At 40.7% G+C, this 17522-nt stretch overlaps 1 protein-coding gene across 3 annotated transcripts in view; it reads left to right on the top strand.

The window, feature by feature from the left end:
• GALNT18 (polypeptide N-acetylgalactosaminyltransferase 18) overlaps positions 1 to 17522 on the top strand; it is a 459245-nt gene that overhangs the window by 300263 nt on the left and 141460 nt on the right. For all 3 annotated transcript variants that reach the window (XM_061610414.1, XM_061610415.1, XM_061610416.1), the window contains exon 4: positions 13125 to 13308. In XM_061610414.1, the coding sequence (XP_061466398.1) occupies positions 13125 to 13308 (184 nt within the window). The remainder of the gene's footprint in view (positions 1 to 13124; positions 13309 to 17522) is intronic.

The following is a 17522-nucleotide window of genomic DNA, read 5'->3' as shown; positions in this document are numbered from 1 at the left end:
GACATTCCAGAGAAAACTGTGTGCACATCCAAATTGGAAGGTCGAATTTTGATGACATTTATTTGCCCAAGCCAGATTCCATATGGAATGGGAAGGCTTATGGGTTCTGGAAAGTCTCTCTAAACTATTGGAAGGAAGCCCATAGGAAATCTGTTTAATGGATCTCTCAATGCAATGGTTCAGTGAAAAGCACATGATAATGAATCATGGTTCATTAATAGGAATGCAGCAGCCCTACATCACAGGTAACTGTAAGGAACAGGAAGAAGGCACCAGGCAAGACACAAAATCAGCCGGTAAATAGAAATAGGAAAAGCAGCATTGACAGTGAAGTCGGAACACAGGACAGAAGGTGAAGTGGCGCTGTTAGCTCCATCACTTAAAAAAAAAGAGGGCAACATATCTTGTCAATCAGCAGATTGTAAGAATTATTCATCCTCCCTTTTCCTCTTATATTAAGAACTGCCGTAGGGTGTAATCGATATCTCACTAATGTCAGTGTCATTCAACTTGTTTATTAGAATGATTGTGGGCTCCATCCCAAATCAGTGTTTTTAAGCTTTGAACTTGTTACCTTTTGAAGTTTTTAACTACAGTCATGTCAAAAGACATTCATTTTTATGTTGATTTTATTATTTTGAAGGAAAAAACACAAAACTCCTCCTCATTCGCAACATTGCACAGGAGAAAGCCTAGACAAAATAGATTGCTAAGACAACCTTTAAGTCAGCCCACAAAAAACCCCTAGTGTGCATCCCCCCCTTAAAAAATGAGCCTGCTGGGGTCTGGCAGAATAGGGACATTGTTCTCCATCCCTTGCTGCATGTCTATGCTGGGTACAGAGGAGGGCGCTTTAGCAGCTTGCTTGGCTTTTTTGTGGGGCACAGAAGAGGGATGGAGCACTCTAGCACGATCCCACTCATTCCTCTGCATTGAATTCCATGTTGCCTATGGTTTCCAGACTAGTGTTTTCAATACATGGCTATGCTAAAATTAGATTACTAATTGTAGTGGGTAAGCCAAGTAGTAAAGGGAATTTTTATTTCATGTGTCATATTGGTAAAGGTTATGCTAAGTCTGAGGGATCCACAAATGCAATTGTCAGGTCACCAGCAGCAGCCGTAAAAAACTTTCCTTAAAGAAAAGAAAAAACAAAGAAAGAAAGAAAATGAAAGACTGATAGCCCAGAGAAGCCCGGAGTGTTTCAAAATAGTGCCAGCCTCTGTTGTGCTTGATGTAGCAGCAGGAACATGAGTTGGAGGGAGGGGGTGCTTGCTAGAAACACACACACACTGGCCTTCTCCTTTATTTCCCGAGCAATGGGCACAAAGCGGCTCTTTACTCTTACTTTGCCTCTGTGGAGCAAGAAAGCTCAGCCTCGTTAGTTGCTAGAAACAAGGGTTGGCTACTACTATGCCCAGGCAATTTTATTGTAGTTGTACTGTATTATAATGTTTATTTGTTACAGGACAGCATACATAATATGAGATTGCACCAATTTAATAAGTATGTATTATATACACAGCAACCTGGCTTTATCAGTTTGTGGTTTGTCAATCTCTGTAACACATATTTTTAATGCACTCATGCTCTACAAAATGATACACCTATACCATATAATTTTTTATTTGGAGTTATTTGTTCACATGGCTTCTGCCCAGGTGATACTCCTCATTGCCTCCTAGTGGTGCCTCCATATAATGCTTATTCCACATTCTTTTTTATTTTTATGCTGGAACGTCCAAATGAAGCTGAACAAAGCTTACATCCTCTTTAAGGCTGCTCCTTTGAATCATACTTATCTTCCTGAGATTTCTGGGCCTGTCACACCTAGAAGTATTGGGCAAAAGTCCTTCTGTGCAGTCCTTTTTAGACAATAGCTGTGCAATCCTTGAGTTTATCTGACCAAGTTTGGGATACCCAGACTGAGCTAATATGTAGGTAGAGGGTCTTTATATACAATCTGTGATCATAATTAAACCCTAATAAAGGATGTGTCTGAGTGCCACATTTTGATAAACCACAACTGTCATCCTATCTCCAAAGTGTAAAAAGTTGCTGCTACAAACTAATTTTACAACTCAAGCTGATAAGTGGTGGAAAGTCTCATTTGAAGCAAGCTCAGGGATTCATCGAATGGAGAAGGTGATGCTTTTACAGTTTTAGTTGCCTTACCTTGAAAAGGAATGTGAGACGTTGCTTGTAAAAAATACAATTTTTTTCTCACATTGAAATGCCCACAGAATACATTGGACTACAAGGAATTTGATTAGGTTGTATTCCTACTATGCTCTGTAAAAGACCAGCGCACTGATTAAATAGCAATAGTGTTAGTATTTCAACTAATATTGTGCTTGGTTGAGAATGCAGGACTGGACTCATTTAGAATGAATTAGGTTGTGCAAATTCTGCCATTAGTTAATAAGAGGAAGAATGAGAGAGAGACGGCTATGTTTTACTGAATGCAAGACAGTTATGAGAGCTAGTCAGCCACTGATCACTGGACAAGGTCATATTTTCAACTGTCCTGAGAGTAGATGGAATACTCACCTTTATTCTGCTGTAATTCTTTGTGTTTTCCATGTAGATCATACTAGTAGCCTTGTACCTGGCATTCCTTGGGAATTCTAAGAAACCAAAAAATCAGCGCAGTTTCGAAATCAGTGTTTAAAATTGGTGCAGTTTTGAAAGGTTTGGTCCACCATCTTAATTCAAAATAGCATCCAGTTGTGCCCATAGACAAAAGCCTGCTCCTTGGGTTTAGGACCCATCATGCAAACTTATGGTTATGACATTTTTAGAGGTGTTCAAATGCATAGCAAACAGTCAAATAACTTTCCAAAATATATAGTAGATTAATTAAGTCCTTTACCACTCTTATATTTTACACCTAAAGCAGTTAGATGATGATGTCACCTGGAAATGATGGAAGATGTAATTAGAGCTGAGCTATATTGTTACTGTCAAGAACACCTGGTTTGCTAATAAAGATGGTTCTGTGACAAGGAATTGTGGGAGAAACATCTTGCCTGAATTAGGGCCTCTAGAAGGCTGTGAGATTGTCAGTTCCTACAGCTGAATCCAATTAGTTAGGCAGTGAGTAAGACCGCCTGCTTATCAGCTTGAGACTGGTACCTCAAAGCCACAGGCCTGGGATGGTTGGAGAAGCACACAACTGTTAGGCATGAAAGTTCTGGAAGATTTCATCATCAGAAAGTCCTCTGATTGGCTAATTAATCCCTGTCTGTTGCCAGGCCTTTTCCCAATAAAAGTAGAGCTAAGATTCTGGGTCTTGGTTCCTTAGTGTTACCTGATGTTGGGGTTCCATCGTCCTATTGCTCTCCAGGCCATACATCTTTGGGGGAGATGTGGAACCATGAAGTTACTCTGCCTGTCTTCCTATTATGTGTGAGTATAGAATAGGCTAGACAGATTTATTATTTTGCCTTGTGATTGAACTCTCTGTATTTTTTGTATTTTACCTAACCCTTGGGGTGTTTGATTTAAGGAAGTATTTTGCTGCTATATTGTTGCACTTATACTTTTATTTTAATAAAGACTACCTCTTATTTACCAGTGTGTGGCCATTGCAGGGGGAATTTGGCTCTGAACTGGGTATTTTGCCTTAAGGCTCCCAAGACAAGGAGTGCATCTTTCGCTCTTGTCCTTTGGAATCCTTGGCAGGTCTATTTCTAGCACTTTGGGTTTCCCCGTGGCCCAGAGTGGATGACCAGGTGCAAAGGGTGGTGGCAGTCTACCTTCTTTGCAGGGTCGGTGTTGGTTTAACACAGCCATGGTAAAGGAGACATAGGTTGTGCCTGGCTGGGATCAATTGCTGTGGGCCTGGGAGTTGACCCTCCCCCGGTGAGAGTTCTTTACAGTTAACTAATTTTGAACTGTATAGCTGTTAATCTTTCCTACAGGCCACGGCTTAGGGAAACTCCGAAATCTGTGAGCAAAGCAGCTGTGCAGTCCTTTCAGACAATAGATGTGCAATCCATGAGTTTATCTGTTCAAATTTGGGGTAACCAGACTAACCTAAAATGTAGGTCAAGTGTCTTTATATACATTCAGTAAGCCCTCTCCACAGCCATACAGCTGTTACCAATTACATGGGCTATGAGATGGACTTACAGAGAAACATGGGGAAGGGTTGTAGCTTAGGGGTAGAGCATCTGCTTTGCATACAGAAGGTCCCAGGTTCTATCCCCGGTGATTTCAGGTAGGTCCTGGTTTCCTCTTGAGTCCTCAGATTCAGATCAGCAGTCAGAGGCACTTGAGGATGAGAACTTGGAAGGAGGGGGGGTGAGACTATGTAGTACAGCCTGCTTGATGAAGCCCACCCACTCCAGCTCCTAGACACACCAAGAACTAACAAGATGGGAGACCCAGTGGCTGCCTCTTCCTAGTGTGTGGTGGATGAGGGGAGCTCAGGGGCACAGCCTGCTGTGACAGAGTGGGAGTATTCAGGGAGAAGCAGTGTATCAAGAGAAGGGGGGAGACTTGTCCCCCTCAGCAAAGCACCTGCTTTCAGACCAGGAATTCCTGCAGGGGCAGGGATTATTTTGGTTAGCTGAGTCTTCTCTGCTTCTGCTTAAAAGCTTGCCGAATAGGCGGGGAAACTTGTTGGAACAACTTTGCAGCTTCTGTACTAATTTTGTACTAATGTTACAGTACTAATCTTGGACTCATGAACCTCGGCCTTTGCTCTTGGACCGGATTTGTTGCTATTCCTTTGTGTTGTAAGGGCATCTTCTCATTCCTAGCCATTGGGTTTGTACCATTAGACTACTATAATAAAAGTTTCCCTTCTTTACTTACAAGTGAGCACATCTGTTGTCTGGTTTTGGGTGGGAGCCAGGACAGTATGGATGGGAGAGACTCCTGGGCTGCTGCCAGTCAGTGTAGACAATACTGAGCTAGATGGACCAATGGTCTGACACAATAGAAAGCAGCTTCCTGTGTTTCTAGACTTGTTCTTATCAGGTTCTGCATTGTGGAGGAGCCTTGGTAAGTACAGGAGCCTTCTCTGACGCAGACAGTTGATGTTGAACTCACCGAGGGCAATGGGGCTGGAGACTGAGATGCAGAGTTAGCTCCCTTGGGCCCACTCTCCTTGCCCATCATGTCTTCTTTTAAACCAGATAGTGAATGCTGGCATGGGACTTCTTTCTTGTGACAAATGTTCTGTTAAGCTGATTTAAAAAATCAATAAATTACATGTGTGGAACTGTAGCTCAGATATAGCATATTTTACAAATGTGATTGTTTTAGATGATAAAGAGAAGAAATTTGAGCTCTGGGAATGGAAGTTTATTAAAGTAATTGGAAATGAAACTTAATTGGAATCTAACTGCAGTTATATCTTTTTAAATGTGACACTGCAGTATTTCTGACAACTGTGATGGTATGACTGACTTAGAATGTATTTACATGTCTATTTCAGCAACAGGGGGGAGCAGCAGCGGCACCTCCTGCAGTGCATTCGCTGGGACAGGTATGAGTCAGGACAGCAGTGAGGTCAGGGGAACTCTGGGTTAGTGGTGTACTGCAGGTGAGTGCACACCTGGAGTCTCCCCAATCTCACTGCTAACCACCCCATCCCAGTGAAAGTAGTGCCACCACCATTGGGGCCCCGTTACACACTGCTGCTGGTGAATTGCTCTTGAGAATGCTCTTCCAACAGAGATTCAGCAGGCGCTGTCTGTTTTAACCTTTAGATGTCTGCTGAAAACTTTTCTATACCGCCAAGCTTATGCAGGCAATTAAGAAATGTCATTCTGGAATAGTTTGTTGATTATCTCTGATTTTAAATGTTTATATGTTTTTTATTATATGTATGGTTGTTGTAAACTGCTTTGATTTTTTTATGATATACAAATATTTTTATAAAAAATAAAGTGTCACTATATTCTGTGTGAACATGGCAGGTCTTATGGTTTGTGGTAAACCAGGCAGCTTCTTAGTCCTGCATCCACCCCTGACACCTTCTTCTTGGCCCAGCCTCTACTTCTCCTCTGCCCTACTCTCCACAGAGTGTACCCACCTCACTTCCCTATCTCCTGCCATTGCTAAAGCACCCTGGTATTCTAAAATAGCCCTGTATGTCTAGTGCTCAAAAGGAGCCAAGATTGTTCACTGCTTACTCTTTTTCCTTTTGTCCTCCACCCATCCCAGAAGGCCAAAGCAAATATTCTCTTATGGGCAGCCAGTGCTGTACATTGAAAGAGACATACAAACTGGTTTTACAAAATTATTTGGTTCTGTAATAAGATTCAGACAGCTGCATGTTGAAGATGGTGCATTATTTGGCCATTCCTCTATGATGATTTATGATGGTGCATTATTCTGTTGTCGTATAAAGATATATGGAAATGAGCTATAGTAATACCTGTGCCCAACTCTTTTTTTAGTCCTAGCTTATTTTTTTCCTCTAAAAAATCCCCCTATTCTAGGCTGTTTCTGTAGAGGGTGGAGTAATAAATTCCTATTGAGAGGCAGTTTGCTGATGACATCTTCTTCCCATGTTGAAAACCAAGTCAGCTCCTTCCCTCAGTCCATGGGATAGAATTTCCTTTACTCTTCCTCTACTCTTAGGGGCCCAAGACAGCGGCCAAAGGCCAAGAACTAAAAGGCTCATGTGCTTGGCATTTAAAGTACCTGGAGGAGGGTGGCAAAAGAAATTAGTCTCTGTGATATTCTGCAGGTGGAAAATAACACCCTCCTTCCCCAGCTAACAATTAAAAACTGTTCTCTGGATTTAGAAAAAAAATTAATGTAAAGTATATGAATATTTTTCAAAAGCAGGGGGAAATGGAGTGGAATTACAATGCACAAGCCATCATTCAGTACTAGAGTACAAGCTTTGCATGCAGAAGGTTCCAGGTTCGACCTCTGGCATCTCCAGGGAGGGCTGGGAAAGACCCTCGTCTGTCATCTGGGAGAGCTGCTGCCAGTCAGTATAGACATTTATAAGGGAGATAGACCAGGGGTCTAATTTGCTATTGGCAATTGTAAAAATGATACCTGCTTAGTTACGGATGAATCCCTGTCTGCCAACATGCTTTGTTACTGTAATCTGAAACTGTCAAAGGCAATTAAATTCAAAGCCATTTATTTATTTAAAATATTTATATCCTGCCCTTCTACCCTATAACAGGGCACTCAGGGTGGCTTATAATAAAATTGTACATAATAAAATAGTACATACTAAAGATCACAAAGACATTAAAATACATAAAATGCAATTAAAATACATAAAATATTATACACACACACACACACATATACATATATATAGGGTGGTACTGAAGGGACTACAGAGGTGAAAATTAACATAGAAGGCATAAAGTCAGTGTCAGGCTCTACCCTCAGCCCCTCCCAAAGGCTCTCCAGAACAAGATCATTTTCAGAAGTCTGGAAAACCATCAGGGAGGGAGCAGAGCGGACTTCTTTGGGTGGGGTGTTCCAAAGCTTGGGGGCTACAGCTGAAAAGGCTTTCTCCTGTGTGCCTGCCAGTCTAACATCTTTCATTCCAGGCACGCAGAGACTAGAGGCAGATAATCTTAAATCATAAGCCATTTTATGTTTCAGTAGATCAGATCTATGTGAAAAGTATGACAAATTTCATACTTGAAATCCTTTGTATTCTACAATAAAGCTTTGTTGCTTTAAGGCCCTGGCAGCATGGTGTGTACATCGGAAAGGGTAGCATGATACCCTTCTGTCAAGAAATGTATTCAGTGCAGAGTGTGGGGAGGAATTTAGAAAAGTACACTCAACCCAGAAGGTGACTTTGAGCATCTACAAAATCCAGACATGAACCTGGGTGAAAAGCTCCCATTTAGCTCAGATTTGTATTTTATCTTGACAAGATAAGGCCTAAGGACAAAAGACAACTGCTCGCTCTTTCATTGCCTGTAGAATAAGACTAGTTCTCAGGCAAAAACTGTTAGAACTCCACATCACCAAATAAGCAATGACCCTTCTGATGGTGCATGGCCAGATCTCTCCTTACAACTTTTTTTTACCACTCTCCAACCACATAATTCTATCAGCAGGAGGTCTTAAGTCATGTGTGCTACGATCACTTTGTTATCACAATAAAACCTGCACCAGCTTGAGTCTGACTTCCCAACATTTTTTCAAAGTTTCAGTACTTCATTTCCAGGGGTGTAGTCATCCAGGGTCTTGCGGGGTCTTTTTTAGAGCAGGTTCCCAGTAAGGTCCCTATGTCTCTGGCATCTTACAAGCCAATCAGCATGAAAGGGGGGGTGTTGGCCACAGAGCAGAATCTGCTAACATGCTTCCTTGTCTTTTCCTGTTGATTGGAGCCAATCAAAGTGAAAGGAGGTGAGTCAGCCATTGAGAACACTCTTCTCAGTAGCTAACATACTCCCCTTTCATTCTGATTGCCTTCTAGAGATTCCTGTTGTTGTGGAAGAAGACATGAGCAGGAAGGAGTGTGGAGATGATGACAGAGAGCAAACAAGCAAGGGGGTGTGGCATAACTATCATGAAGGGACCCTACACTTCTGAATTTGCCACTAAACTGCTGTTCATTTCTGTTACCATGTCTGCCAAAGCCACAGAAAGCTGAAGGCCAAGAGTGTGTTTAAGGTGAATGGGATAGAGGTGCTGGCTCTGCCCTTGTCCACATGTGATTATGCCCAGGAACATATTTGTCACAGTTTGTGCACACTCAAGTGCCTGTTGTTAGAAATTAAATGGGCCTATATATACTATATATGAATGGCAAAAGAACAAACCTATTTGTTAGTGTTTATCAGATAGAAAATAATAAAAAAGATCCTAAAACAATTCAGCACCTCTTAAAATAAAACAGTTTAACCTTAGAAATCTAGGAATTTGGGCCAGGGCCATGGTGAAGGTTATTCACTCATACAAAGAGAGGGAATGGGAATTAAATAAAATCACCCATGCCCAGAACTCAGATTTGGGCTGCTTTCACACTGCACTTTATTCTATTATTCTGACAATTTCTCATCTGGTAATTTGTGTATTATATTTGACCTTTCACACAACATACAAGCTAGTTCTGGAATTCTAGTGGAATATAGTGCAATTATAGCTAATTTTTGTGATAAATAATACTAGAAATAATCCTTTTGCAAGCCTGGGAAACTGGAAGGTTGCAGGAGGTTTGCACTACCTGCAGCTGCTCACGTGACAGGCATCCCAGCATGCAGTGTGTTCCTGCCCTTTAGGTGCACGGCAGTGGTTGCCTGATGAAAATTGTACCAGTATTCCGGCATAGGTGCTGGTAGCAGCAGCATTTCCCACACATACACCTGTGTCTATACAACTAAAAAAAAAAAAGTCAGATGCTAAAGGGAGAAGGGTTGCATAGTGAGAGGATGAGAGATTAGGCCTCCTAAACATATGGGGGTGAAGAAAAAACCCAGCTCCAGTTAAAGCAATCACAGAAATATAGATATTTTTGAGGACATTTCAAAAGAAATGAAGAAAAGGGGCCAAAATAGATTTGCTGTTGACTGCAGATCAAGAACCAAATGTATGAGGCTTGAATTTAAAAAGGTGGCTGAACAAGACATTGTTCATTTCAGCCATGTAAAAGACATTTGCTTGAAATGCCGGTATATCAGCTGGAAAAGCTACTGTTGTTTTACGCAACTGGTACTAAAGTGTGAAAGGAATTTTAGAAATCGGGACAGAAGCGCTAATTTTTTAATTCATTAAATTAACACAATCAGCCCCATGTGTGAAAGCAGCCTTGCTCTCAGATGACCTGAACATAGGAAAGGTTCAGTTTAAATATTTAAGACAAATTGGTAGAGAAGAAACATTTACAGTAGAAGTGATAAAACATAGCAGACAAAACAGTCATTGAATGGAGGCTAAGCAAATAATGATTTTGTTGGAGGTATTGATCTTTACATCCTTAAGGCAGAGTGCTATGTTTTCCAGTAATGCTTTCCCATTGTGAGTTTGACTTGGTATAGGGATGCTGGGCATGTAGCTAAGTGCTTAAACTTTGCACTAAGTGGAATGTCCTGAGCAAACAAAGACACGAACAATGAATGAAAAAAGGATTTTATCTGGATATTTTACAAAAGAGGAAATACATTATATTAGAAGTAATAGGTGGAAATTCAGGGTTCTAAAATGTGCAGGAAGTCTCCACAAATACAAGAGACTCCCTGCTTCAGACAGCCACCCTCCATGAGGATAACTGGAACAATGATAAGGGGGCAAGGCTAACACCCTCACCCCCACTGCTCTCCTTTAATGTGTTTTCTTAATCATAACACTGTGAGCTTGGAAAAGTTACTTTTTTTGAACTACAACTCCCATCAGCCCCAGCCAGTGCCATGCTGGCTGGGGCTGATGGGAGTTGTAGTTCAAAAAAGTAACTTTTCCCAGCTCTGCACCTAAAGAGGGCTTAGGAAGAAGGGGGAAATTGTACTGAAGCTGCAGCCAATTGGGATCATAAGGAGCTCACACTGACCCACCACCTCCCAAAAGCCAGGTATTGGGGGGCGTATACTTGAATGGGTTTTAGGGGTACTCTCCCACTGTGTGAAACCTTTCCCTCCTTTCATACCCCATGAATATTTGCCAAAATGGGGCCTCTTGTGCAGAGAAATAAAATGTTTGCAAAACACAACTCTCATTGTGGCTTAGCCCTATGAAGGGTGTGTTGTGTTTAACCAAGGCGGAGGCAACAAGAGCTTCAGAATTTTTTATATACTAACATTTACACTCAGTGTATTAATTAACACAGAGTGATAAGATAATGACAGATATGAAAAATGCCTTACTTTTAGAACTCTGTTTCAGTGCCTGTTGTACTGTTGGTGCTCAGCAGCATAAGAAATGATTTATTTACCACCCTGCCTCAGTGCAATTGCAACACTGGCTCCCTGCAAAACATGGCTTGCAAATTGGAACCCAGTTTCTGAAACATGAATTCCTTCCCTCCTGTGTGAATTCCCTGCTCACTTCCCTTGTTAATTTATTCTTTATTTATTTAGACAAGTTATATACTGCTTAATTGCAATTGTCTCTAAGCAGTATACATCTAACTCAGCAATACAATAGAGATAAAATCAGTTAAAAACTATAAAATCAGAAATGGCTTAAAATGCCTGCAGGAATAAAAAAGTCTTCAGTTGATGCCAAAAGTTCAACAGGAAGAGAGCCTGTCTAATCTCAGCTGGAAGGGAGTTCTACAAAATTGGGCCCGCAAAACTGAACACACAACTCCTGGTGGATATAAACTGTGCATCTGAACTAACAGTGAATCTACCAAAGACCTCAGTGATTGGACAGGGATATAAGGAATCAAGTGGCCCTTAAAGTATCCTTAATCATGGTCTAGCATTAAAGCTATGGGGACATTAATGCTAACTAGCACCCTTTTCGTGCTGATTTGAAACTTCACTTGGTTTAGTGGATTTACAAACCTTGGCAGGAGGAAATATGGTTAGTGTTAACAAAGGTTAGTCTCAGTACAGGTATAATGGCAAGCCATGTTTAAGGCCAACAAGCAGAGGAAATGAGAAATTGAGATGAGTGGGAGGAGGAAACTCAGGTTCTCAATGTGTAGGCTATGGTTTGTAGAGAGACTACATTAATCTGCACCAGCCTATATGTCTCTTTCCTATTTAGATTAGAAATGGTTGTATTCAGTGCTGCTTGAGTGGCATTCCACTGGCGCAATGGGACTTCCCCTTCCTTTCCTCTCTCTGTGTGTTCCCAAAATCTGATCCAAATGGTCCCCTAACCCTCTAGAGCAGATTTTTGTAATGCTAAGTATACTTTTATTCATGCAAAAATCATAAAGACTTAGAAAGGATATATTCATGATGAAGCATTCAAAAATGGCATGCCCATTTGCAGCTCGAAGTTGTACAGTCCATTCTACCAGCACAGAATTCCACCATCTCATTCTGCTGCTTAGGTCCCTGAGTAGGTAATTATCCTGGTTTGGAGGAGAGAAGAGCATTCTCCAAACCACTTTCAGATAGAATTACTCTGCATACCTGTTGTCTGCTAACTCTGTTCTCTTTCTTACTAGGGGTGATTTTTCTGGTCACCGGTTAGCAAGCTCAATAATTCTTCTGTGGTTAATGACTGTATACATGTGCTTTCTTGTGGTGTCCCTACACATTCCAGCCACTAAAGATCCTGTAATGTCTGAAATCCACATTTGCATAGTTTTCATCCCGAAGCAGAATATTTATATAATCTATCAGTTTTATATACACGTTCAGCAAACTGAGTATAGTCAACATGATGTGAGTAAGAAATGAAGTATGTGCCTCAAGTCTGCCCCACTTCCAAGCATTTGCTGTAATGTTTAAATGTGATGTTCATCCCTGCATGTACACATCTAATCTTTTCCTCCTGATGTTGAGACAATTGTACAGTATTGTGGTATGCACCCAGGAATGTTTGTGCACATGCTACATTAATTACAAAAACGGTTGGTTGTGGGGGAAAACCAAGAAAATAATATATTTACTTTAAGATGTCAAGCGAGTCATAAATAGAGGAAATGGCAATTTCTTCCACAGCTTGGTTTTTGATCAGCAACACAAACTGCTATAAGTACATTTTTAGCATGCTGAGTACAGATCTATGTGTACATGATGTTGTACCAGCCTGATGCTTATTCTGGCAAATGTCAGCAGGAATATTCTGGATGGTGTTAATTTTGCTAAGATTTATTGAAGGACAGCATTAGAGAAACTAAATGTGGTTCGCATCCCACTGAAGCAAATAGCCGAACATCCACTGTACAGCTCAATTATGTGCTACAGAAATGTTTATATCAAGGCTGGGATCCAACAAGGAAGCTAGTTCCCATTTCCTCCCTGCTTATGTACACCTCTGCCATTTCAGCATAAATAGCAAGCAGCTGTGGTGTCTTCAAATGTCTTCTCTTGTACTCCTGTGTTTTGCAAAATTGTTGGCTTTTACTAAGTGAAAGGTAATCATGCAGTTTTCAAGACCTCCTTGATCCCCCCTCCCTTTATGTCTTATGCACAAATAGACTTAGCAATGAGTTGTTTGTGATCTGATTTCGATATCTTGGAAGTTTGATAGATGTTCCTAATTTCCTTTGTATTCTTGTACAGAAGAACTCAAAGAGAAGCTAACAGAATATGTTGAAGAGTTGAACGCACGGAAGCCTGGGTTCATCAAGGTGGTTCGACACAACAAGCAAGAGGGGCTGATTCGTTCTCGTGTTAGTGGCTGGAGGGCAGCCACGGCTCCCGTCGTTGCACTATTTGATGCACATGTAGAATTTAACGTGGGATGGTATGTGTCTTGTTGCTTCTGAAACTGTGTCATTTGATAGTTTGTTCCCCTCTGTTTAGAAAGTGATATAGAAGTGTTAATGTAGAGATCTTCTAATGCTGTGTTAAATATAGCCAGTGAGTAAAATTTTGTTGTGACAACAAATGAAGTCTTCCTTATGTATTAAATTCAGTGGGAGTTCAGCTGTTGCTTTCAGTGGGTTAATGAATGCTATTATTATTATTATTATTATTATTATTATTATTATTATTTAGTCATTTTCCTTGCAAGGCAACCCAAGCAACTTACAATAAGTTTAAAACCAATTATAGCAAACCCATTAAAACAACAAACTCAATACAACCTAAAAACAGATCAGTGCAAACAAATACACAGACTGAGACTGCAATTCTACACATGCTTTCCTGGAGTAAGCCCTATTGAATTCAGTGGAGCTTACTTCTGAGTAGACCTGCATAGGGTTGCACTTGTAAATGTTGTGAAAAGTACCCCCTTTTACTGATTTTTTTGGGGGGGGATTGCAAATAGCAGTGAAATTGTTTGTCCATTTAGTATGAACACAATGGATCCTGCCCTCTCTAAAAATGGGCTTTATTACATTGTTGTGTACTCAGACCTGACTGGCTTTATGGTATTGTGACAGCATCAACCCCATACCTGACTCCTGATTTGTTGGCATCATGTAGTTACTGTTAGGAATAACCAGTGTGTTTTAATGGTACCAAGGAAACATCCAATCACTCAGGGCTGCAGACACCAGCAACAAGATGAGCAAGAGTGGGATCAACAAATCTAATGGCTGTCCCCTCACAAAAAATAATAATAATTAAAATATACATCTGCACTGACACATGAAAACAGTCTGGTTGGCTTAGCAGTTGTTGTTGTTGTTGTTTAAATATATATCCCATCTTTCCTCCCAAAAGGAGCCCAGGGCAGCAAACAAGCAATAAAACACTGAAAACATCTATAAAACATCGTTAAAAACAAAACATCTTAGAAACATCTTTAAAAACAAAACATCTTAGAAACATCTTTAAAAACAATTCCAACATAGATGCAGACTGGGAAAAGGTTTGTAGAAAGAGGAAGGTCCTCAGTAGGTGCCAAAAAGAAAACAGAGACAGCGCCTCTCTGATATTTTAGAGGAGTGAATTCCAAAAGATAGCTGCCGCAACACAAGTGATGGGATCCGTATTTTTGTGCTGGTTTGATTCTCACTCCGATTTGGATTTGTTTTGCAAGAATATTTATATTTTTGTAGATATGTTTTAAAATATTGGAAGTTTTCCTGCTGGGAACACAAATCAATAAGCGGGAGATGCTCTAGCTGTGGATTTCCTGCTGTGAGCAGGGGGTTGGACTCGATGGCCTACAAGGGCCCTTCCAACTCTATGATTCTATAATAATATTTTGAGGGAAATATCAATATTAATATCAATATTTTAGAGGCAATGTTTTCAAAAAATCTGTTTCAGCTATGGAAAGTCACTAGAAACAAAAGTGACCCACGAAGACAAAAAAATGAATAAATGGGAAATCCAGTGTTAAATTCAAATTTTGTGAAATTTGAGCACATCCCTACACAACGCTAAAGGTCTGCTTCCTATGTTGTGCAGGGTGGACCTCCTGATAAGATGGTATCTGCAGGAGTCCTTCACTTGCATTGTGCTGTGACCAACTGAGTATAGGTGATCTTTCAGATATCTTGGTCCCAAGCTGTATAGGGCTTTATACGTGAAAACCAGCACCTTGAACTTAGGCTGGTAGCTAATGGGCACCCAGTGCAATTCTATCAGCATCGGGATGACATGTTGGTGATACCCTGCTCCAGTGAGCTGTTACACCACTGCATTTTGCACCAGCTGCAGTTTCCGAACCAACCTCAAGGGCAGCCCCACATAGAGTACATTTGAGTAATCCAGTTTGGAGGTTACTACTGCATGGACAACTGTGATCAGGCTATCCCGGTCCAGAAACAACTACAGCTGGCTTACCAGCTGAAGCTCATAAAAGGCACTCCTAGCCACTGAGGTCACCTGTGCCTCTAGAGCAGCCTTTCCCAACCAGTGTGCCTCCAGATGTTGTTGGACCACAATTCCCATCTTTCCTGACTATTGGCAATGCTGGCTGAGGCTGAAGGGAGTTGTGGTACAACAACATCTGGAGGCACACTGGTTGGGAAAGGCTGCTCTAGTAAGTACCACAAAAATGAGAGGTGAACTGCATTTGTATGACAGTATTTGTGATTATTTAGACCAAAGAGAAGTGTGTTGTATTGCAGAATTGAAAAATGAACTTTTCCGTTGGAATATCTTGAAACTATGCATGCAGATACAACCAAAGAAAACTGTGATTCTGGATGCATGCATATTTGGCATCAAAGAATGGAACATGCTAGCATAGCCAGAGTCAATACCATAGAGAACCTACCCTTTGGAACCCCCTCCCCCTAAATATTAGTGTACAATAGGGCCCCGCTTTACGGCATTCTGTTTTCTGGCGTTCCGCTGATGCGGCAGCTTTCAATTAGGGGAAATTCCCCGTTTTAAAGCTGATTTTGCGCTTTTGTGGCATTTTGCGTCATTTTCGCATCATTTTTTGCACGACGCAACCCATTATAGTCAATGGGTTCCGCTTTACGGTGGGGGCCTGGTCCCTAACCCACCGTATAAGCGGGGCCCTACTGTAGAAGAATTCTTCTCCATTGGGATCTTTTGCTGGGGGTCCTTAAATAAATTTGAAGACAGAGGCTTGAAGCAAAAAGGTAGACCTTTATTCTTTACAAGCATATGTATATGCACATGCAGGGTCAGCCTCCAGAAACATCCAGGAGAGACTGCACTGAGGCACTGTGAGCAAGCTTCCTCTATAGAGAAAAGTTAGAGCATGTGACAATGATTTCACCAATCTTATGAGTCCTTGCCCACACAACATCATTCCAAACCAATCAGAAAGCATTAGCTACCTCCAGTGGTAATTCCAAAATTCTGTCCATATCATAAATGTTACCATTGTCCTACTGTCTCTTCAAGACTAATTAATTTTGGTACTAGTTGGAACAGTTACTACCGTGAATGTTTTCAAGCATACCCAGTACATTCCACATGCCATTGTTTCATTGTTTCTGATCAGTCAGGCAGACCCTGGTACATCTGGAAATATTTTGGACAAGTTCCCTGAGTTAAGTTTGGGAACTTAACTCAGGGTGTTTGTAAATGTATGAGCACCCCCAGTTCTGTTCCTTTGCCATAGGAGTTCTTATGTCCTTATACCTTCTCAGAAATCCCATTTCCTTCTTTGCAAAATACATAGCTCAAGAGAGGGAATCATTTAAACACAATGAGCTTCAATTCTTAAAGAACACACAAACTCAGGAAAAACTGGGTGACTCTGGTTAATTAATATTTTTCAGCCTCAGAAATATAGAGGCAGGCAGGCTACCCCAGATGTACCTTTTCCCTAATGAAAACACACTAAAAAGTTATAAATATTGTTTTAAAACATTATAAAATCTAACTATTTTCTTTTCATTAAAACATTAGGTTATGCTATAAAACTTTTCTCCTTTAGATGGCATTCAAGAATCAAACATTGGCAATTCCTACTAATCACAGCTTCCTGAAACGCTCCTTGATTCCGGACAATAGGGTAATTAATCATGCATCGGCCAGGTCTTGGCACCGGCCGAATTTGGCAAAGAAACAGGAGATCGCTGTGACATGTTGCCAATGGCAACAGGTTTTTACCTACAAGTGTGAATTAAATATTAAGATTTAGAGCGCCCTATAAGCATGAATCTCAGGACTCCAATAGGCCTGAAGTTCAATATTCAACTCCTTATGATTATAAAACATATACCCTTTTTTAATAATTATGATCATACATGTATGGATATATAAAATTCCCCATTATTAGACAGGCACCATCTCTGTTATCTTTCTGGCACCTACTGAAGACCCTCCTCTTTCAACAAGCCTTTTAAGTAGAGACCTTATCCCAGTCTGCATCTGTGTTGGAATTACTTTTTAATATGCTTTTAAAGCTTTTTTTAAAAAGAAATGCTTTTAAAGATGCTTTGTTTTCATATGTTTTTAAGGATGTTTTGTTGTAATATGTTCTAAACTCTGTTTTTATGATGTTTTAGAATGTTTTAGTGCTTTTGTTTGCTGCCCTGGGCTCCTACTGGGAGGAAGGGCGGGATATAAATCTAA

Source organism: Rhineura floridana, chromosome 2 (assembly GCF_030035675.1).
Source record: "Rhineura floridana isolate rRhiFlo1 chromosome 2, rRhiFlo1.hap2, whole genome shotgun sequence".
NCBI classification, from domain to species: domain Eukaryota; kingdom Metazoa; phylum Chordata; class Lepidosauria; order Squamata; family Rhineuridae; genus Rhineura; species Rhineura floridana.
Note: the sequence above shows the minus strand (reverse complement) of the source record. Positions and strands in the feature narration are given on the sequence as shown.